Here is a 22,078-nt window from a genome sequence, read left to right on the forward strand (position 1 = left end):
GCCATTTCACGCCGGTTACACTCACCCCCTTTTGACCTCCTCCTTTCCCGCAGCAACCAATGATCCGGGTCAACAGCATCAATGTAACAAGTGTATTCAATCCCTCTTCACCCCAACCTGGGCTCAGACCAGGGTACGCACATCAACAACTGGCCGCTGAAGCATCGTTGCCCTTCGGCATACAAAGCCGACGCGCAACATAGAGGAACAACCACTTCCGAGGTTAAGCAGGCGGCAGTGGCGTCACTGATTGAAGCTGTTAATGTGCCTGCATCTTCTTTCTTGTTCACGCCAGTTTACACTGACACCAGTCACCTGGACAGCTGGTGAAACTGTGGTTGGCGAGACAACGAAAATTTTTCACAAACTGCTCTAAACTGTCTGGAAGTGACTCATCTTCATGCTCTTCGTCCTCACCAGGGTATCAACTTCACTGCGGTTCGGCGTCGTAACCAATCTCAGTTGGCAAATGCTCACCTTCGATGGCTACTGGTACGCTGGAGAGGGATGCTTTTCACGGATGAATCGGTTTAAACTGTACCGGGCCAGGTGGCAGAACAAGCGTGTTGGTGTAAGCTGAAGCAAGCGGTTCCCTAATTATCAGCATTATGAACAAATTTTTCATGTTGGCAGTGAGGTTATGACATGACAGTGTAAGCTAGGACAATGAACACAATTGCATTTTATCTATGGCAATACTGTGACAGAGATCTGGAGGCCCATTGTCATGCCATTCATCTACACTTCAACACCTCATATTTCAACATGATAATGCTGTTACAATGTGATCTGTACACAATCCTGGAAGCGAAAATGTCCCAGTTCTTTTATGGCTTGCATACTCACCAGACATGTCACCTATTGAGCATGTTTGGGATGCTCTGGATCGACGGGTACGACAGTGTGTTCTAGTTCACCAATATCCACCAACCGCTTTCGCATACAGCCATTTAAGAGCAGGGACAACATTCCCACAGGCCACATTAACAACGTTGAAACTAGGAAGGATATATGTCTCTTCTGTTGAGCCAAATTGTCGGTCACACCAGATACTGACTAGTTTTCTGATCCATGCCCCTACCTTTTTTTAAGGCATCTGTGACAAATAGATACATATCTGTATTCCCAGTCGGAAATCCAAAGATTAGGGCCTAATGAATTTATTTAAATTGACTGATTTTCTTCTTTCAAATCAAATTCGAATCAAATTTATTTATAAAGCCCTTCTTACATCAGCTGATGTCAAAGTGCTGTACAAAAACTTATTTGAACTGTAAGTCAGTAAAATCTTTGAAATTGCTGCATGTTGCTCCAGTGTAGTTTCAGTATTTACTGTATATATATGATAGCAACAACTTGGTTGTTTTTGTGATACAATGTAACAGGAAGTCAATCCAAAAGAGTGGGCTGATTTCAGACCAAGTGAAGACTTGCCCTGGGGCCACCTGCCCTGGGGCCAATATGGAGATGCTGAGCAAAGGTGAATCACCCCAACGTGGGCATGTGTGCTGGAAAAAGATGGTCTTATTTCAGACAAAGTGAGGTCTGATACGGGCTGCCCTCACTAGATACGGGCTGCCCTCACTAGATACGGGCTGCCCTCACTAGATACGGGGCTGCCCTCACTAGATACGGGCTGCCCTCACAGGGAAGAGATGGGAAAAAACACTTTTCTTAAGTCACTAATGAAATAAACGAGTAAGAAATTCAGACAGCAGCTGAATCTGACTAAAACCTGAAAAGGACAGAATTAAAAGATAATGTAACACTTTGGGTGACCAATTACTGAGCAATTATTTAGAGGACATCAAAACTACAAACAAAACACAGGAATTGATTGAATTTGAATCTGATTAAACGGTGTATTGTCAGATACATGATAACCTCCAAATAAGAAACCATATAAGTGTTTTTGTCAGGTAACATCAACATAAGAGAGTTTGTTGTGAATAGGTGTATCTGCATGTTACTTGCATACTACTCGGGGGTGTGTGTGTGTGTGTGTGTGTGTGTGTGTGTGTGTGTGTGTGTGTGTGTGTGTGTGTGTGTGTGTGTGTGTGTGTGTGTGTGTGTGTGTCTGAATAAGTGAGTGAGTGTGTTTGCATCTGCTACTTGTGTGTTGGTGCATTACACATCCAGTGTGTGTGGCTGTCTGATTGGTATTGAGTCTGTTCCTGTTTTTATGTTCCTTCGGTGCATGTCATATCCTGGGCTCTCCAGTCAAACCACAAAGCAACTCTCAAAGCACTAAGGAATCCCAATTCATTTCCAGTAGTGACATCATTTAGGTGATTTAGGGCCCTAAGCATTGACCCCATGAGAACTCTGCTCATCTCACTCCTACCTGCCTCTCAACCTCCCCATGTTCAGCTACAGACCTGTAAAACCAGTAACAAAGGGATGGTGAATTTGATTCGATGCTGTTGATATAGCTTTTATAGTCATTCAATACAAAGTAGTAGTTGAACATAGAAAGTAGAACTCTCTCTCAATTCAGTTCAAACTGTGCTTTATCAGTATGATGTACACATTGCCAAAGCTTACTTTGGATATTTGCAATATTAACATAATTAATAATAATAATCAATATTGTCAGTGGGACTACAGTGACAACAATAATCAAGGATCAAAATAACCACACATTGAACAATAACAATAAGCATAGAGGACATGTGCAGGTTGGTTTGGTCTGTCAGACACTGTCCCTCATCTTATGGCAGGCAGCAATGTAGTGCGCTGCCAACCCACAGCGCTCTGCGTCCTCCCCCAACAGGACGGGTAGCCTATTGTCATCAGAGAGGTCTTTGAAACCTTGAATAAGGGTTTCAAATTTGGGGAAATGACACTTAATTGTTTTATATTTTTGACCTTTGTCACGAATTGCAGCTCTGTGTCAGGTTCTGCTGTGGTACAGTGGTTGCACAGCCTTTCCTCTACAGGGACCCAGGTTTTCCTGTGTCTACCCTTCTCAATGGCAAAGGCTGTGCTCACTGAGCCTGTACTTTGTCAATTTTCTTCTTAGGTTTTGATCAATAACCATGGTTAAATAGTTAGCCACAGTGTACTGTCGATTTAGGGCCAGATAGAACTGAATATTGTTTTGTGCTTGTGTTTCCCAGTAGGTAATGTAGTTTTGTTTTGACTGTGTTGTAATTTGGTTGATTGGATGTTCTGATCCTGAGGCTTCAGTGTGTTCGTTTAACAGGTTTGTGAACCAGCTGAATGAGGGGACTCTCATTTGCTCTGCTCTTGGCATTGCAGGGCCGTAATGATAATGAGATGGGGTCACTGTATTTGAGATGTTTCTAAAACTTAATTTCTCTTTGAGTTTTTATTATTAGTGGATATTGGCCTAATTCTGCCCTGCGTGCATTGTTTGTAGCTTTTAATCTGGATCTCTCCATCTATCCATATGCTGTATGTTCCTTCACTAACTTTATGCAAACTATTTCGGCCTCAATGGAAGAGATCATGGTAATAGAAACCTGAAAGGGCCTTTTGTACTTTACGGACAGCGATGCTCACCACTAAATGTGATAAGAGACTAGCACCAACAGTAGCAGTATAGATAGAGTATTGGGGTCATGACCTCCATAAACCCATTTACAAGCTATTTATTATTACAGAAAATGTTGTATTGCTGTCCTTGTGGGAACCAAATCCAAAATCCCATTTTCCCTAAGCCCTAACCCTAAATCCAACCCTAACCTTAACCCTTAACCTAACCCCTATGCCTAACCCCAAACACTGAAACTATACCTAACCGTATTTGTATTTATGTGTATTTATTGAACGATCCCAAATAGCTGCTGCTACTCTTCCTGGGGTCCAGCAACATAACCCCAAACCTTAATTATAACCCTAATTGTAACCCTAACCCTAGACCTAACCCCTAAGCCTAAAATAGCTTTTTTCCACGTGGGGACTGGCAAAATGTCCCCACCTACCTACATTATCCAAGTTTAACTATCCTTGTGAGGACTTCTGGTTCCCACAAGGATAGTTAAACAAAAAAAACACAGAACTGGACTGAAATAGAAGAGTGAATGAGTGTAGCACTATTAAATGACATAAACAAACAGGGGCAATGTGAGATGAAGATGCCACGTCTTTCTGAGAGAGATGGAGAGGGAGAAAAAGAGAGAGGGAGAACACAGAGGGACATATAAAGAGTGTGTGAAAGGGAAGGAGAGGGACATAAATAAAGAGGGACCAGATGAGAGAGAACGAAAGTGAGAGTGTGGGAGCGAGAGAGAGAGTATGGAGAAACGGAGCATATTTCATCAGTACAGATGCAGTGGGTGAATGTTATTTACTGCTAATATAGGGGGGAGCAGTGCTGGTCAGGGAGCTGAGACCAGGGGCCGCTGGGTTCCTGCCTGTCTCTGTGGTGTACCTCCAGTCCTGTTCCAGTCAAGTGTCTTTACCTGGGGAGTGTCAAACTCAATTTAGGCCACATTCACTCACCCTCCCCCTTTCCCCCTTCCCTTCTCCCAACTCTATGCCCCGCCACCACTTTCGGTCAACTTACCTCATATACCCCACTCTCTCTTTCTCCCTCTGTTTTAAAGCCAGTTTCCTACAATTCTACACGTTTGGAAATCTGCAGTTTTGTAGCTCATTTCATACAATCCACACATTTTGTTGCATTTTAAAATCGGAATTAAAGCTAAGATAAAGGTGCATTGAATATGAAAAAGGCACTGGATCATGAGCTGTCTAGTGTGCTATATGAACTAATGAAGTAGGCAGTGACATGGTGCATATATAATGGTGCATATAGCCATACAAGCACAGTGACATGGTGCATATATAATTGTGCATATAGCCATAGAAGCACAGTGACATGGTGCATATATAATGGTGCTATATAATGGTTCATATAGCCATGGAAGCACAGTGACAGGGTGCATATATAATGGTTCATATAGCCATGGAAGCACAGTGACAGGGTGCATATATAATGGTGCATATATAATGGTTCATATAGCCATGGAAGCACAGTGACATGGTGCATATATAATGGTGCATATATAATGGTTCATATAGCCATGGAAGCACAGTGACAGGGTGCATATATAATGGTTCATATAGCCATGGAAGCACAGTGACAGGGGTGCATATATAATGGTGCATATATAATGGTTCATATAGCCATAGAAGCAATGACATGGTTCATATATAATGGTGCATATAGTGATAGAAGCACAGTGACATACTGTATGCCTCAGTGCAGACATATTTGTGGCTTTCAGTTAGTTCTTTTTGGCCACCCATCCCATGAGAGTGAATAGCAGATGTTTTGGCAGTGTTGGAGGTGGAACTGCATTAGAGCCATCAAATCCGTGAGCAAATCCGTGATCATTGTCAGGAAGCCCCACCCACACCACTGGGGTCAGAAAATCAGAGATAGCCTACACGTTCTATGTAAACATAATGACCTCAATTTGAAAATCATTCAACAAAATAATGAGGGGTTTCTATCATCATAATGAAGGTGTAGATTACATCTCACATTCCAGTGTTCCTAATGGAGGTGTAGATTACATCTCACATTCCAGTGTTCCTAATGGAGGTGTAGATTACATCTCACATTCCAGTGTTCCTAATGGAGGTGTAGATTACATCTCACATTCCAGTGTTCCTAATGGAGGTGTGGATTACATCTCACATTCCAGTGTTCCTAATGGAGGTGTAGATTACATCTCACATTCCAGTGTTCCTAATGGAGGTGTAGATTACATCTCACATTCCAGTGTTCCTAATGGAGGTGTAGATTACATCTCACATTCCAGTGTTCCTAATGGAGGTGTAGATTACATCTCACATTCCAGTGTTCCTAATGGAGGTGTAGATTACATCTCACATTCCAGTGTTCCTAATGGAGGTGTAGATTACATCTCACATTCCAGTGTTCCTAATGGAGTGTGTAGATTACATCTCACATTCCAGTGTTCCTAATGGAGGTGTAGATTACATCTCACATTCCAGTGTTCCTATTGGAGGTGTAGATTACATCTCACATTCCAGTGTTCCTAATGGAGGTGTAGATTACATCTCACATTCCAGTGTTCCTAATGGAGGTGTAGATTACATCTCACATTGCAGTGTTCAAATGTATAAACAAGGCTGCATTGGATTTCTGTTAATGCGACTCCGTGCAGCCAATGACAATGTCGGCTATTGGTATAATGCCTGGAGCTAAGTTTTGATTTGACAGCTCTAACCCAGTTCCACCTCCGACACAGCACAGACCATATCCGACCGTGCCTGAGAACATAATTAAATCGGGAAGAAATGTGGATCAGTCTCTTTCGGTCATTTAATTCGACGTTAGTCACATGCGATATATCAGACAGCACTGGCCCGGCATTGACTTAACTTGGGGAATGATTGGTCTTGCCAGTGAGATCTGGCATTTAATGAATTACACTGATTGACCCAAGCTGGGAGCTATAGTAATTAACTAAAATGTGTTAGTCATGTGATATCTCATTTGGTCCAATGGGGGGCACTGCATCATTCGTGTGGGATGAAAAGTTGACTTTTGACTTGTTTAAGGTTAGGCTTAGACATAAGGTTGGCAGTGTGGTTAAGGTTAGGGTTAAAATCAGATATTAATAGAGAAATTGTCAGAGTTTCTGACTGTGGCTATGGTAACTGGTGACGATCCGAGCTTGTGCTATGGCTCAGTGGGCTAATACAGTTTTGAGGTGAGCTGACGACCTAGGTTCAGTTGGTACTGTGACTAATTAGGAATACATTTATTTTCATGAATTCTTCCTTCAAAAAAACTGTTTCTAAACTTTGACAAAATGCTCAGCTGGTGTCCCTGGCTTTGTCCAACCCTGTTGCCATAGTGATATATGTTACGTGCCACCTGTTTGTTTGAGTAAGATAATAACTTGATGAGAATGTCTACTCCTTTTTGCATACCCCCTATTTGGAAACATGAATAGCAAATGATCATTATGGTATCAGTTTAAGATGTATATAGGGGCCAAGCAGGGAGGGACAGACACACAGAAGGAGAGAGAGCTGGAGAGAGCAAGATAGATGGAGCGAGACAGAGTTTCCTACAAACAACAGGTGAGGCCATTTTAAAATGTATAGTAATTTTAGCATTAATGTAGAGAAATGTATGTAACCCAGTTTTTCTAATCATTCTGGTTACATTTCAGATGTAATGGTACATTTTCAAACCTCTTGGAACACAACTCTAAACTGAGTGTAGGAGTCTCTGTTCAATACTTTAATCATATTTCCTTTGAATTTCACACTGATGGAAACTTCTTTGTACCTCACCCTCCTAATCTCAGGTCAGTTCAAGATGTGAGTTTGTGTGTGTGTGCGCCACGTGTGTGTGTGTGTGTGTGTGTGTGTGTGTGTGTGTGTGTGTGTGTGTGTGTGTGTGTGTGTGTGTGTGTGTGTGTGTGTGTGTGTGTGTGTGTGTGTGTGTGTGTGTGTGTGTGTGTGTGTTTGCACACTAAGGTGTACTATATGTTAACAGATCCATAGATGGTGTGGTTGGGGGTGAGAAGTTGATGGAGAAAATGTCCCTCATTAATCATTATTCTGTTAACAGGATTCTACACACCTTCCTCATGTCTTCATCAGTATCACCTCATTACCAACTATATGAACTGGACTGATGCCCAGAGTTACTGCAGAGAGAAATATACTGATCTGGCTACAGTAGATGACATGGAGGACCTGAACAGGCTGATTACCAGTGGCAGTGTTTATGATTGGTTCTGGATCGGACTGAAGAAGGGAGACTCCTTGAAGTGGCACTGGTCTCTGGCAGACAGATGTTTCTACAGAGAGGGGGAGACTGAGTTCAGAAACTGGGACACAGGGATGCCACAAAATGGCAACTGTGCTTTCATGAGTACAGCTGGGCTGTGGAACAACACCTCCTGTGATGACCAGCATCACTTCATCTGTTATGATGGTGAGTGTTTACATACTAATGATGAAGCCTGTTCTAAGTGCTGGGGCTGCCATTGAGCTGAAACAGACTCATGATAGCTTTAAGTTGTTAATCAGTTATTGATCTGTTATCAAATCAATGACAACATGTACTATAGATGATCAGTAGATGATATTTCACTGGATATTTGTATTGATTATTACATTTGACTTTTGCAGGAAAACAAGACACCAACCTGACATATGTCTTAATTCAGGAGAACAAGACCTGGAGAGATGCTCAGAGTTACTGCAGACAGCATCACACAGACCTGGTCAGTGTGAGGAACCAGACTGAGAACACAGAGATAGATCAGAAGATATCACTGAGGGGACTTCCTGTGTGGATCGGTCTGTTTCTAGACTCCTGGATATGGTCAGACCAGAGTGACTCCTCATTCAGAAACTGGTGGCCAGTAAGGCATTCAACAGATCAGAGATACAACTGTACTTGGATGTCTACTGATCCCTCTACTTATTATACTAAATGGATAAGTAGTCCCTGTGACAACTACGAGCCTTTCATCTGCCATGGTAAGTTACCATATTCTCCACCTAATCTACCTGATATTATGATGACAGGAGAACTCTAATGTTGCCCCCATGATTCACTACTGTCATTGTGGGATTTTATTATCTTGTAGGCCCAGCTGTGGAGACCACGACTGGCCCGCTGCCCACATCAACAAACACAAGCACGACTTTCTCACCAACCACACCCACAATCACAATAATGACCAAGACTGAAGAAACAGGTGGAAGAGACTCTGAAGAGACTCTTCAACTGAAGAGACAGGTGGTGAGAGTGAAGATGACACAAAGAGATCAACATCTGAACCTCAGAGATCCTTCTGTTCAGGACGCCATCTTACAAGAGGTGAGTTTCACCCTGTTCATGAAGAACCAACTCATTAATAATACAAACTGTACAGACCTCTTTTCTGGTCTGGGTCCTAGTCTGTTATGGGTGACCCTCGTCTCTGATTTGGGTTCTAGTCTGTTGTGGATGGTCTCCTCTCTGATCTGGGTCCTAGTCTGTTGTGGATGACTTCCTAGTCTGTTGTGGATGACCTCCTCTCTGGTCTGGGTCCTAGTCTGTTGTGGATGGCCTCCTCTCTGGTCTGGGTCCCAGTCTATTGTGGATGGTCTCCTCTCTGATCTGGGTCCTAGTCTGTTGTGGATGACCTCTTCTCTGGTCTGGGTTCGAGTCTGTTGTGGATGGTCTCCTCTCTGGTCTGAGTCCCAGTCTGTTGTAGATCCCCTCCTCTCTGATCTGGGTCCAAGTCTGTTGTGGATGACCTCCTCTCTGGTCTGCGTCCTAGTCTGTTGTGGATGACCTCCTCTCTGGTCTGGGTCCTAGTCTGTTGTGGATGACCTCTCTCTCTGGTCTGAGACCTAGTCTGTTGTGGATGACCTCCTCTCTGGTCTGAGACCTAGTCTGTTGTGGATGACCTCCTCTCTGGTCTGGGCCCTAGTCTGTTGTGGATGACCTCCTCTCTGGTCTGAGACCTAGTCTGTTGTGGATGACCTCCTCTCTGGTCTGGGTCCTAGTCTGTTGTGGATGACCTCCTCTCTGGTCTGAGACCTAGTCTGTTGTGGATGACCTCCTCTCTGGTCTGGGCCTAGTCTGTAGATCACCTTTTCTCCTGACCGTGACCTCGCTCTCTGTGGGTGTCTCAGGGAGAGTGGGATATGCAAAAAACACATTTCCAATTCACACATGCATATTAAAACACGCAACAATATCTAACAAGTAATTTAACAATTCCACAACAACTACCTAATACACACACATCTAAGTAAATTGATGGAATAAGAATATGTACATATACATTTATGGATGGGCCATGACCGACCAGTATAGACGAGATGCAATAGATGCTATAAAAGTGTGGTCTCTGTGTGTCTTTGTGTTTCTCCAGATAAGGAACAAGCTGAAGGATCAGGGGTTACCTGCAGACACCAAAGTGACATGGAAAAAGCAGCCTGATGGGAAGGTCTTCCACAAGGAGGAAGAGGAGTCTCCTAATAAAGAAGAGGGAGGAGAAGAAGATGAAGAAGATGACAAAGAGAGAACTCTAATTATGTTAAATGTTCTCCTAACATTTCTCTTTATATTTACATTAATAATCTGTACTGGTCGAGATTGTCCCAGTTTAACTGAAACAGGTCTTTATCTGAGATACAGAATATTGTTTTATCATATATTAATTTTGTTTTACTCTATATTAATACTGTTGTATCATCTATTCATAGTTGTATAATATATTAATATTGTTTTACAATAGTATGTGATTTTAAGTTTCAAATCTTTAACATCAATCATTGTTTGAATCTCTTTTGTTAGTTTATATATTAGAACCTAGTTTTTCTTCAACTGTAGACTTGATGGTTCATTTGGAATGTTAATAAATAACATGATGTGTGGTAGTGAGAGATGCTCTTTTTCCTCAGTCATTATAGACACTATTCAGACTTGAGATCTGATCACTGGAATTTATGTGCATTGACATGAATGACTCAGGTGAAAGTCCCAGTTGCAACCACAGATCTCATGTCAGATTACCATCCTAACAGCTCTGTATTTCTGTACTGGAAGTGCATTTAGATTTAAAGAAATAATCTCTCATTCATCAACAAGGTTTTATTTTAATCAAAATGTTCATTTTTGATGACCCAGTAAAAAAATCTCTCTTAGTGATTCCTTGCATGTAAACACAGTCGCTATGAATTTACAGGTGCCATTGCAATTGTGGTCATCACACCACAGTTTTTGGTTGTGATGTAGCAATGCTTCCATGGAAGGCTACTTTGTTTCTCGTTTGCCTATGCTAAACAACTGTTCACTGACATGTGCTTTAATGACGCACATAGCCTACCGTAGCATTGGCCTGTTGTTCTTTATTGAGCTTTGCCGTTGCTATTTTTACTATAAGTTGTTGGGTTTGTGGTGTACTAGCACCTACGGTTTACTGTTGTCCGGTAGTGTCACTAAGATACCGGTAGAGATAGGAAGTTACAGTACCAGGAAGTGAATAAGAGTATTGTTGGAAACTGACTAAATTACTTGAAAGTTTTAGTATGTTTAAAACTATACAGTGCATTTGGAAAGTATTCGGACCCTTTGACTTTTTCAACCAAAAAATACGTTACAGCCTTATTCTAAAATGGATTCCATTTTTGAAATTATCAGCAATCTACACACAATACCCCATAATGACAATGTGAAAACAGGTTTTTAGAAATGTTTGCAAATGTATAACAACTAAAAACAGAAATAGCTTATTTACATAGAGTACCAGTCAAAAAGTTTGGATATACCTACTCATTCAAGTTTTTATTTTGTATATTTTCTCTGGGTATTAAAAATAAAGTGCATAGATTGCTAAGATTTTTTTTTATCCATTTCAGAATAAGGGTGTAATGTAACAAAATGTGGAAAAGTCAAGAGGTCTAGCAGTGGTAAGTAATGTGTTATGGGTTAGATTGAATGATTTATGTGCAAATGTATTTGTGGCCAGAGGCAAAGTACAAAGGGGCCTGTTTCTGAAACTAGTGGACTGCGGCAGGCTGCAAGAATGTGCATTTGTTAATCTCAAGGTTTCTCCTGACTGATAAGAAGACTGGAAGATGTGTGGAGGAGTACAATGTTTCTGGGCTGGAACTGGGACGATGACACCACATGCCCAGCAACAGAGATGTATTGGCTGTATAGATTTTGGATTCTACCTTGAAATATACTTATACTTATGGTGTGTAGTAGTATAGCAACATGGTGTATAGTAGCATGGTGTGTAGTAGAGTGGCATGGTGTATAGTAATATTGTAGCATGGTGTGTGGTAGTATAGTAGCATGGTGTGTAGTAGTATAGTAGCACAGTGTGTAGTAGTATTGCAGCATGGTGTGTAGTAGTATAGTAGCATGGTGTATAGTAGCATGGCCTGTAGTAGAGTGGCACGGTGTGTAGTAATATTGTAGCATGGTGGGTGGTAGTATAGTAGCATGGTGTATAGTAGCATGGTGTGTAGTAGTGTTGTAGCACGGTGTGTAGTAGTGTTGTAGCACGGTGTGTAGTAATATTGTAGCACGGTGTGTAGTAGTATAGCAGCACGGTGTGTAGTAGTATAGCAGCACGGTGTGTAGTAGAGTGGCATGAGTGTGTAGTAGTGTTGTAGCACAGTGTGTAGTAGTATAGCAGCACGGTGTGTAGTAGTATAGCATCACGGTGTGTAGTATTGTAGCATGGTGTGTAGTAGTTTAGCATGGTGTGTAGTACTGTAACACGGTGTGTAGTACTGTAGCATGGTGTGTAGTAGTAGAGTAGCACGGTGTGTAGCACTATAACACGGTGTGCAGTATTTAACGATGTGTAGTAGTATAGTAGCATGGTGCGTAGTACTGTAGTATGATGTGTAATACTGTAGCATGGTGTGTAGTAGTAGAGTAGCACAGTGTGTAGTACTGTAACATGGTGTGTAGCATGGTGTGTAGTAATGTAACATGGTGTGTAGTAGTTTAGCATGGTGTGTAGTAGTTTAGCATGGTGTGTAGTAGTATAGCAGCTAACGGTGTGTAGTAGTTTAGCATGGTGTGTAGTAGTATAGTAGCACAGTGTGTAGTAGTATAGTAGCTACGTCTGTAGTAGTTTAGCAGCACAGTGTGTAGTAGTATTGTAGCACAGTGTGTAGTAGTATAGTAAGCACGGTGTGTAGTAGTTTAGCATGGTGTGTAGTAGTATAGCATGGTGTGTAGTAGTACAGAACGGTGTGTAGTAGTGTAGAACATGTGTTGATTTGCAGCATGGTGTGTAGCATTGTAGCATGGTATGTAGGAGTTTAGCATGGTGTGTAGTAGTGTAGTATGGTGTGTAGTAGTATTGTAGCATGGTGTGTAGTAGTATAGTAGCATGGTGTATAGTAGCAGGGCCTGTAGTAGAGTGGCACGGTGTGTAGTAATATTGTAGCATGGTGGGTGGTAGTATAGTAGCATGGTGTATAGCAGCATGGTGTGTAGTAGTATAGCCACGGTGTGTAGTAGAGTGGCATGGTATGTAGTCGTGTTGCTTAGCACGGTGTAGTAGTAGTATAGCAGCACGGTGTGTAGTAGAGTGGCATGGTGTGTAGTAGTATAGTAGCATGGTGTATAGCAGCATGGTGTGTAGTAGTATAGCAGCGACGGTGTGTAGTAGAGTGGCATGGTGTGTAGTAGTGTTGTAGCACGTGTGTGTAGTATAGTAGCATGGTGTGTAGTACTGTAGCATGGTGTGTAGTAGTAGAGTAGCACAGTGTGTAGTACTGTAACATGGTGTGTAGCATGGTGTGTAGTAGTTTAGCATGGTGTGTAGTAGAGTGGGATGTTGTGTAGTAGTGTTGTAGCACGGTGTGTAGTAGTGTAGCTAGCACGGTGTGTAGTAGTGTAGTAGCACAGTGTGTAGTAGTTTAGCATGGTGTGTAGTAGTTTAGCATGGTGTGTAGTAGTGTAGCATGGTGTGTAGTAGTTTAGCATGGTGTGTAGTAGTGTAGCATATGTGGAGTAGTATAGTAGCATGGTGTGTAGTAGTTTAGCATGGTGTGTAGTAGTTTAGCATGGTGTGTAGTAGTTTAGCATGGTGTGTAGTAGTGTAGTATGTGTGGAGTAGTATAGTAGCATGGTGTGTAGTAGTATTGTAGCATGGTCTGTAGTAGAGTGGCACGGTGTGTAGTAATATTGTAGCATGGTGTGTAGTAGTATAGCAGAGTGGTGTGTAGTAGAGTGGCATGGTGTGTAGTAGTGTTGTAGCACGGTGTGTGGTAGTATTAGCAGCACGGTGTGTAGTAGTATAGTAGCACGGTGTGTAGCATTTTAGCATGGTGTGTAGTAGTGTAACACGATGTGTAGTATAGTAGCATGGTGAGTAGTAGTATAGTAACATGGTGTGTAGTAGTGTAGCATGGTGTGTAGTAGTATAGTAGCATGGTGTGTAGTATTGTAGCATGGTGTGTAGTATTGTAGCATGGTGTGTAGTATTTTAGCATGGTGTGTAGCATTTTAGCATGGTGTGTAGCATTTTAGCATGATGTGTAGTACTGTAGCAAGGTGTGTAATAGTAGAGTAGCACTGTAACACGGTGTGTAGCATGGTGTGTAGTACTGTAACACGGTGTGTAGCATGGTGTGTAGTAGTGTAGCATGGTGTGTAGTAGTTTAGCATGGTGTGTAGTAGTTTAGCATGGTGTGTAGTAGCACAGTAGCATGGTGTGTAGTAAGTAGCATAGTTGCACCGGTGTGTAGTAAGTAGTATAGCAGCACAGTGTGTAGTAGTATAGCAGCACGTTGTGTAGTAGTATAGCGAGCACGGTGTGTAGTAGTATAGCAGCACGGTGTGTAGTAGTATAGCAGCATGGTATGTAGTAGTTTAGCATGGTGTGTAGTAGTATAGCAGCACGCGTGTGTAGTAGTATAGTAGCATGGTATGTAGTAGTTTAGCATGGTGTGTAGTAGTGTAGAAACGCGTGTTGATTTGCAGCATGGTGTGTAGCATTGTAACATGGTATGTAGGAGTTTAGCATGGTGTGTAGTATGGTGAGTAGTAGTATTATAGCATGGTGTGTAGCAGTAGAGTAGCCTGGTGTGTAGTAGTATAGTAGCATGGTATGTAGTAGTTTAGCATGGTGTGTAGCAGTGTAGCATGGTGTGTAGTAGTTTAGCATGGTGTGTAGTAGTTTAGCATGGTGTGTAGTAGTTTAGCATGGTGTGTAGTAGTATAGCAGCACGCTGTGTAGTAGTACAGTAGCTTGGTGTGTAGTAGTGTAGCATGGTGTGTAGTAGTGTAGAACGTGTGTTGATTTGCAGCATGGTGTGTAGCATTTTAGCATGGTGTGTAGTAGTGTAGCATGGTGTGTAGCAGTAGAGTAGCATGGCGTGTAGTAGTAGACTAGCCTGGTGTGTAGTAGTAGAGTAGCCTGGTGTGTAGTAGTATTGTAGCAACGGTATGTGTAGTATAGTATCATGGTATGTGTAGTATAGTAGCATGGTATGTGTAGTATAGTAGCATGGTATGTAGTAGTTTAGCATAGTGTGTAGTGGTTTAGCATGGTGTGTAGTAGTATTGTAGCATGGTGTGCTGTAGTATTGTAGCATGGTGTGTAGTAGTATTGTAGCATGGTGTGCTGTAGTATTGTAGCATGGTGTGTAAGTAGCACCGTGTGTAGTATTTTAGCATGGTGTGCAGTACTGTTGCATGGTGTGTAGTATTTTAGCATGGTGTGCAGTATTGTAGCATGGTGTGCAGTATTGTAGCATGGTGTGTAGTAGTGTAGCATGGTGTGCAGTAGTGTAGTAGAATGGTGTGTAGTATAGCAACGGTGTGTAGAAGTGTAGTAGCACATGTGTGTAGTAGTGTAGCATGGTGTGTATTGGATTGTAGCACGGTGTGTAGTTGTGTTGTATACACGTTGTGTAGTACTGTAGTCGCATGGTGTGTAGCAGTATAGTACACGGTGTGTAGTAGTATAGCATGGTGTGAAATAGTGTAGCATGGTGTGTAGTATTGTAGCATGGTGTGTAGTAGCAGTGTGTGTAGTAGTATTGTAGCATGGTGTGTAGTAGTGTAGTATAATGGTGTGTAATAGTATAGTAGCATGGTGTGTAGTAGTGTAGTAGCATGGTGTGTAACGAGTATAGTAGCATGGTGTGTAGTAGTGTAGTAGCACAGTGTGTAGTATTTTAGCATAGTGTAGTACTGTGGCATGGCACGTAGTATTTTAGCATGGTGTGCAGTATTGTAGCACGGAGTGCAGTATTGTAGCATGGTGTGTAGTAGTGTAGTGGAGTGTAGCATGGTGTGCAGTAGTGTAGCATGGTGTGCAGTAGTGTAGCATGGTGTGTAGTAGTGTAGCATGGTCTGTAGTAGTAGAGTAGCATGGTGTGTAGTATGGCAGCATGGTGTGTAGTAGTGTAGCATGGTGTGTAGTAGTATAGTAGAATGGTGTGTAGTATAGCAGCACGGTGTGTAGAAGTGTAGTAGCACAGTGTGTAGTAGTGTAGCATGGTGTGTATTGGATTGTAACGGTGTGTAGTTGTGTTGTAATACTGTGTAGTACTGTAGCCGCATGGTGTGTAGCAGTATATTAGCACGGTGTGTAGTAGTATGGCATGGTGTGAAATAGTGTAGCATGGTGTGTAGTATTGTAGCATGGTGTGTAGTAGCAGTGTGTGTAGTAGTATTGTAGCATGGTGTGTAGTAGTGTAGTATGGTGTGTTGTAGTGTAGTATAATGGTGTGTAATAGTATAGTAGCATGGTGTGTAACAGTATAGTAGCATGGTGTGTAGTAGTGTAGCATGGTGTGTAGTAGTGTAGTAGCACAGTGTGTAGTATTTTAGCATAGTATGTAGCATGGTACGTAGTATTTTAGCATGTTGTACAGTACTGTAGCATGGTGTGAAGTAGTGTAGCATGGTGTATAGTAGTGTTGCATGGTGTTTAGTAGTATCGATGCATTGTTGTGTAGCAGTGTAGTATTGTGTGTAGTAGTGTAAAGTAGCATGGTGTGTAGTATTGTAGCATGGTGTGTAGCTAGCGGGTGTGTAGTAGTATTGTAGCATGGTGTGTAGTAGTGTAGTATGGTGTGTAGTAATGTAGTAGCATGGTGTGTAGTAGTGTATTAGACGGTGTGTAGTACTGTAACGGTGTGGTAGTATAGTAGCACAGTGTGCAGTAGTGTAGTGGTGTGTAGTATAGTAGATGGTGTGTAGTAGAGTAGCATGGTGTGTAGTAGTGTAATACGGTGTGTAGTACGGTAGTCAGACGGTGTGTAGCAGTATAGTAGTGTGGTGTGTATTTGCATAGTAGCATGGTGTTTAGTAGTGTAGTAGCACAGTGTGTAGTAGTGTAGTATGGTGTGTAGTAATGTAGGAGCATGGTGTGTAGTAGTGTTTAGCACGGTGTGTAGTACTGTAGCACGGTGTGGTGATAGTAGCACAGTGTGCAGTAGTGTAGAATGGTGTGTAGTATAGTAGCATGGTGTGTAGTGAGAGTAGCATGGTGTGTAGTAGTAGCATGGTGTGTAGTAGTATTGTGTAATAGTGTGTAGTACAGTAGTCAGACGGTGTGTAGCAGTATAGTAGTATGGTGTGTATTTGTATAGTAGCATGGTGTTTAGTAGTGTAGTAGCACAGTGTGTAGAAGTATTAGTAGCACAGTGTGTAGTAGTATAGTATCATAGTGTGTAGTAGTGTAACGGTGTGTAGTAGTGTTGTAGCATGTTGTGTAGTGTCGTAGCATGGTGTGTAGTAGTGTAGCTTGATATGTAGCAGTGTAGTAGCACGTGTGTAGTACTGTAGCATGGTGTGTAGTAGTATAGCATGGTGTGTAGTATGGTGTGTAGTAGTATTGTAACACGGTGTGTAGCAGTAGAGTAACATGGTGTGTAGCAGTAGAGTAGCATGGTGTGTAGTAGTACTGTAGCATGGTGCGTAGTAGTGTAGCATGGTGTGTAGTATGGTGTGCAGTAGTATTGTAACATGGTGTGTAGTAGTAGAGTAGCATGGTGTGTAGTAGTAGAGTAGCTTGGTGTGTAGTAGTAGAACATGGTGTTTAGTAGTATTGATGCACGGTGTGTAGCAGTGCAGTATTGTGTGTAGTGGTGTAGTAGCATGGTTTGTAGTATTGTAGCATGGTGTGTGTGCAGGGTGTGTAGTAGTATTGTAGCATGGTGTGTAGTAGTGTAGTATGGTGTGTAGTAATGTAGTAGCATGGTGTGTAGTAGTGTATTAGCACGGTGTGTAATACTGTAACGTGTGTGGTAGTATAGTAGCACAGTGTGCAGTAGTGTAGAATGGTGTATAGTATAGTAGCATGGTGTGTAGTAGAGTAGCATGGTGTGTAGTAGTATTGTAATACGTGTGTAGTACGGTAGTCAGACGGTGTGTAGCAGTATAGTAGTGTGGTGTGTATTTGTATAGTAGCATGGTGTTTAGTAGTGTAGTAGCACAGTGTGTGGAGTATAGTAGCACAGTGTGTAGTAGTATAGTATCATAGTGTGTAGTAGTGTAGCACGGTGTGTAGTAGTGTTGTAGCATGTTGTGTGAGTGTCGTAGCATGGTGTGTAGTAGTGTAGCTTGATATGTAGCAGTGTAGTAGCACGGTGTGTAGTACTGTAGCACGGTGTGTAGTAGTGTAGCACGGGTGTAGTATGGTGTGTAGTAGCATTGTAACATGGTGTGTTAGCAGTAGAGTAGCATGGTGTGTAGTAGTAGAGTAGCATGGTGTGTGGTAGTAGAGTAGCATGGTGTGTAGTAGTAGAGTAGCATGGTGTGTAGTGGTGTAGTAGCACAGTGTGTAGTATTTTAGCATGGTGTGCAGTACTGTAGCATGGTGTGTAGTTTTTAGCATGGGGTGTAGTACTGTAGCCTGGTGTGCAGTAGTGTAGCATGGTGTGTAGTAGTATAGTAGCATGGTGTGTAGAAGTAGTACACGGTGTGTAGTAGTGTAGCATGGTGTGTATTGGATTGTAGCACGGTGTGTAGTAGTGTTGTGATCGGTGTGTAGCAGTATAGTAGCACGGTGTGTAGCAGTATAGTAGCACGGTGTGTAGCAGTAAAGTAGCACAGTGTGTAGTAGTATAGTAGCAATGTGTGGAGTAGTGTAGCATGGTGTGTAGTAGTGTAGTAGCATGGTGTGTAATAGTATAGTAGCATGGTGTGTAGTAGTGTAGCATGGTGTGTAGTAGTAGAGTAGCACAGTGTATGGTATTTTAGCATGGTATGTAGTGCTGTGGCATGGTGCGTAGTATTTTTAGCGTGGTGTGCAGTGCTGTAGCATGGAGTGCATTAGTGTAGCATGTTGTGTAGTAGTAGAGTAGCGGGTGTGACTGTGCATGGTGTGTAGTACTGTAGCATGGTGTGTAGTACTGTAGATGGTGTGTAGCAGTGTAGCATGGTGTGCAGTAGTGTAGCATGTGTGTAGTAGTATAGTAGCATGGTGTGTAGTAGTATAGTAGCATGGTGTGTAGTAGTATAGTAGCATGGTGTGTATTGGATTGTACTATGGTGTGTAGTAGTGTTGTGTAGCAGTATAGTAGCACGGGTGTAGAAGTAAGTAGCACGGTGTGTAGAAGATATAGTAGCACAGTGTGTAGTAGTATAGTAACAAGGTGTGTAGTAGAATAGTAGCAATGTGTGAAATAGTTTAGCATGGTGTGTAGTAGTATTGCAGCGCGGTGTATAGTATAGTAGCATGGTGTGTAGTAGCATAGTCACATGGTGTATAGTAGTAGTCGCATGGTGTGCAGTATTAGTAGCATGGTGTGTGTAGTACTGTAGTAGTGCGGGGTGTAGTGCTGTGGTCGCATGGTGTGTAGTAGCACGGTGTGTAGTATTGTGAAATGGTGTATAGTACTATAGTAACATGGTGTGTAGAAGTATAGTCACATGGTGTATAGTGACATGTTGTGTAGTACTATAGTAGCATGTGTGTGCAGTATCTCCAACCTCTTCCTGGAGAGCTACCCTCCTGCAGTTTTTGCTCCAACCTCAGTTGTAACTAACCTGACTCAGTTTATCAACCAGCTCATTTTTTAATCAGTTGTGCTAGATTAGGGTTGGAGTGAGAACCTACAGGATGGTAACTCTCCAGGAACTAGGAGGTGGAGTGAAAGCTCTTCGGGATGGTCGCTCTCCAGGAACAGGGTTGGAGAGCAATGCCTGTAGACAAATGTTAACCCCCCACCTGCTTGGTTCCCCTGTGTATCGGTTCAGCCAATGCCATTGCTGTGTCTGAATTCTGCTATGTTGCTATGTAAAAATTCAACGTCCGTCCAGGTTCCCAGAACATCAGGACATGCCTTCAAGCCACCACTGGGGGCAACGGTGAGTCTTGCCCTCTTACTATCAAGTCAGGCTAGTGGCTTGCTAGGGCATTGTGGAGGAACACACACACACACACACACACACACACACACACACACCCCTGTCCCTCATTCTCTCCTCCCCTCATTCCCTCTCAGGTAAGCTTGCATGTATCTCTGGACAGTACAGTCAGTGCTGAGACATACAGTAAAGAGAAAAAGAGAGGAGCGTCTTGATCTCTCAAGGCCCTATCACCCTCATTGTCTTCAAGGGAGACTCCTGACGGTCATCACTTCATCTGGCATTGAATGTCCTTGGCCCCGGCTCTCCGGCTCTCTCTCTCTGTCTGTCTGTCTCTCCCCTCTGTCTCTTCTCTCTCTGCATAGGAGGAACAGTGAAGTCAAACACATGCAACAGCAGTCCTCTCATCACCATGGTTACACATCAAAGACCATTCTCTGAAAAATCTGCCAGACATCAAAATTAGCCCGCTCTTCAGTCCTACCTGGATTACGGTTTCTTTTCATGTGATCTTATTTAAATACCTCTATCTTTCTTGCTGGGGAGGGAGGCATACATGTATAGTTGGTGTGGAGGGGAAAGAGTGTAGGTGTGTGTGTCTGCATACGTGTGTATGTGCTTGCACGTGCGTTTGTGTGTATCTGTGTGAGTGAATTGATATGTCTGCCTACACACATCCGTGTACTGTATGTGCGAGCGACTGCTTGCACTCGGGACAGCAGGGAGTGGAGAGAAAGCTTCCTCTTTCTCTCCCCATGCTCCTACCTCGAAACAGCACTCAGTACATACACGCTCCAGCTAGCTCAGGACAGCTCTCAGTACATACACGCTCCACTAGCTCAGAGACAGCTCTCAGTACATACGCTCCAGCCAGCTCAAAACACTCATACATACACGCTCCACTAGCTCAGTGACAGCTCTCAGCAGGTAAACGCTCCAGCTAGCTCAGAGACAGCTCTCCGGTACACACATGCTCCAGCCAGCTCAGAGACAGCTCTCAGTACATACACGCTGCAGCTAGCTCAGTGACACTCTCAGCAGCCACCTCCAGCTAGCTCAGTGACAGCTCTCAGTACATACACGCTCCAGCTAGCTCAGCAACAGCCTCAGCACATACCCGCTCCAGCTAGCTCAGTGACAGTCTCAACGTGCGCGCTCCAGCCTAGCTCAGTGACAGCTCTCGGTACGTCGCGCTCCAGCCAGCTCAGCGACAGCTCTCAGCACATACGCGCTCCAGCTAGCTCAGTGACAGCTCTCGGCACCCACGCGCTCCAGCTAGCTCAGAGACAGCTCTCCAGTACATACGCGCTCCAGCCAGCTCAGTGACAGCTCTCAGCACATACACGCTCCATCCAGCTCAGCGACAGCTCTCGGTATACACGCTCCAGCTAGCTCAGCGACAGCTCTCGGCACATACACGCTCCATCCAGCTCAGCGACAGCTCTCGGCACATACACGCTCCCAGCCAGCTCAGCGACAGCTCTCAGCACATACACGCTCCATCCAGCTCAGCGACAGCTCTCGCCTTCTGCACCCGCGCGCTCCAGCCAGCTCCGACACCTCAGCAATACGCCCGGCTCCATCCAGCTCACGACAGTCTCTCGGCACATACACGCTCCAGCCAGCTCAGCGACAGCTCTCCAGCACATACACGCTCCAGCCAGCTCAGAGACAGCTCTCCCAGCACATACAAGCTCCAGCCAGCTCAGAGACAGCTCTCAGCACATACACGCTCCAGCCAGCTCAGCGACAGCTCTCAGCACATACCACGCTCCATCCAGCTCAGCGGCAGCTCTCGCTTGCACATGCACGCTCCAGCCAGCTCAGCGACACTCTCATGCACATCACGCTCCATAGCTCAGCGACAGTCTCTCAGCGCATCCGCGCTCCGCCCAGCTCAGCGACAGCTCTCAGCACATACCTGCGCTCCAGCCAGCTCAGAGACAGCTCTCACACTACACGCTCCATCCAGCTCCAGCGACAGCTCTCGCCATACTGCGCTCCAGCTAGCTAAGCTCAGGGAACCTGGGACTAATAAGTCAGTAACTTCGAGGAGAAAGCCATGATTATTCATTGGCGACATCTCCTGAATTCACTCAAATCAAATTTGTCCGCCTTTGTTTGAGAGATCAAGGTGGTTTGATTGAATTTATTTGATCGAGAGAGGTGAGGAAAGGGGAAAGTTGTGGGTGTGGTGTGAATATATACATTGAGGGGGGAGGCGTGCAGTTCAGGGAGCCAGTGAACTGAGGGAGAATT

The 22,078-nt window shown here is 43.5% G+C and overlaps 1 protein-coding gene across 1 annotated transcript; it reads left to right on the forward strand.

The window, feature by feature from the left end:
• The first annotated feature begins 6,997 nt into the window (after positions 1–6,997).
• LOC123732708 (uncharacterized) lies at positions 6,998–21,833 on the forward strand. Its single transcript, XM_045711966.1, has 7 exons — positions 6,998–7,089; positions 7,182–7,319; positions 7,586–7,954; positions 8,152–8,505; positions 8,616–8,848; positions 9,894–10,057; positions 21,176–21,833. Exons 2-7 carry the CDS (start codon positions 7,283–7,285, stop codon positions 21,831–21,833), a joined length of 1,815 nt encoding a protein of 604 aa, XP_045567922.1. The 5' UTR covers positions 6,998–7,089; positions 7,182–7,282.
• Positions 21,834–22,078: the final 245 nt, after the last annotated feature.

This window comes from Salmo salar, unplaced genomic scaffold (assembly GCF_905237065.1).
Source record: "Salmo salar unplaced genomic scaffold, Ssal_v3.1, whole genome shotgun sequence".
Classification (NCBI taxonomy): Eukaryota; Metazoa; Chordata; class Actinopteri; order Salmoniformes; family Salmonidae; genus Salmo; species Salmo salar.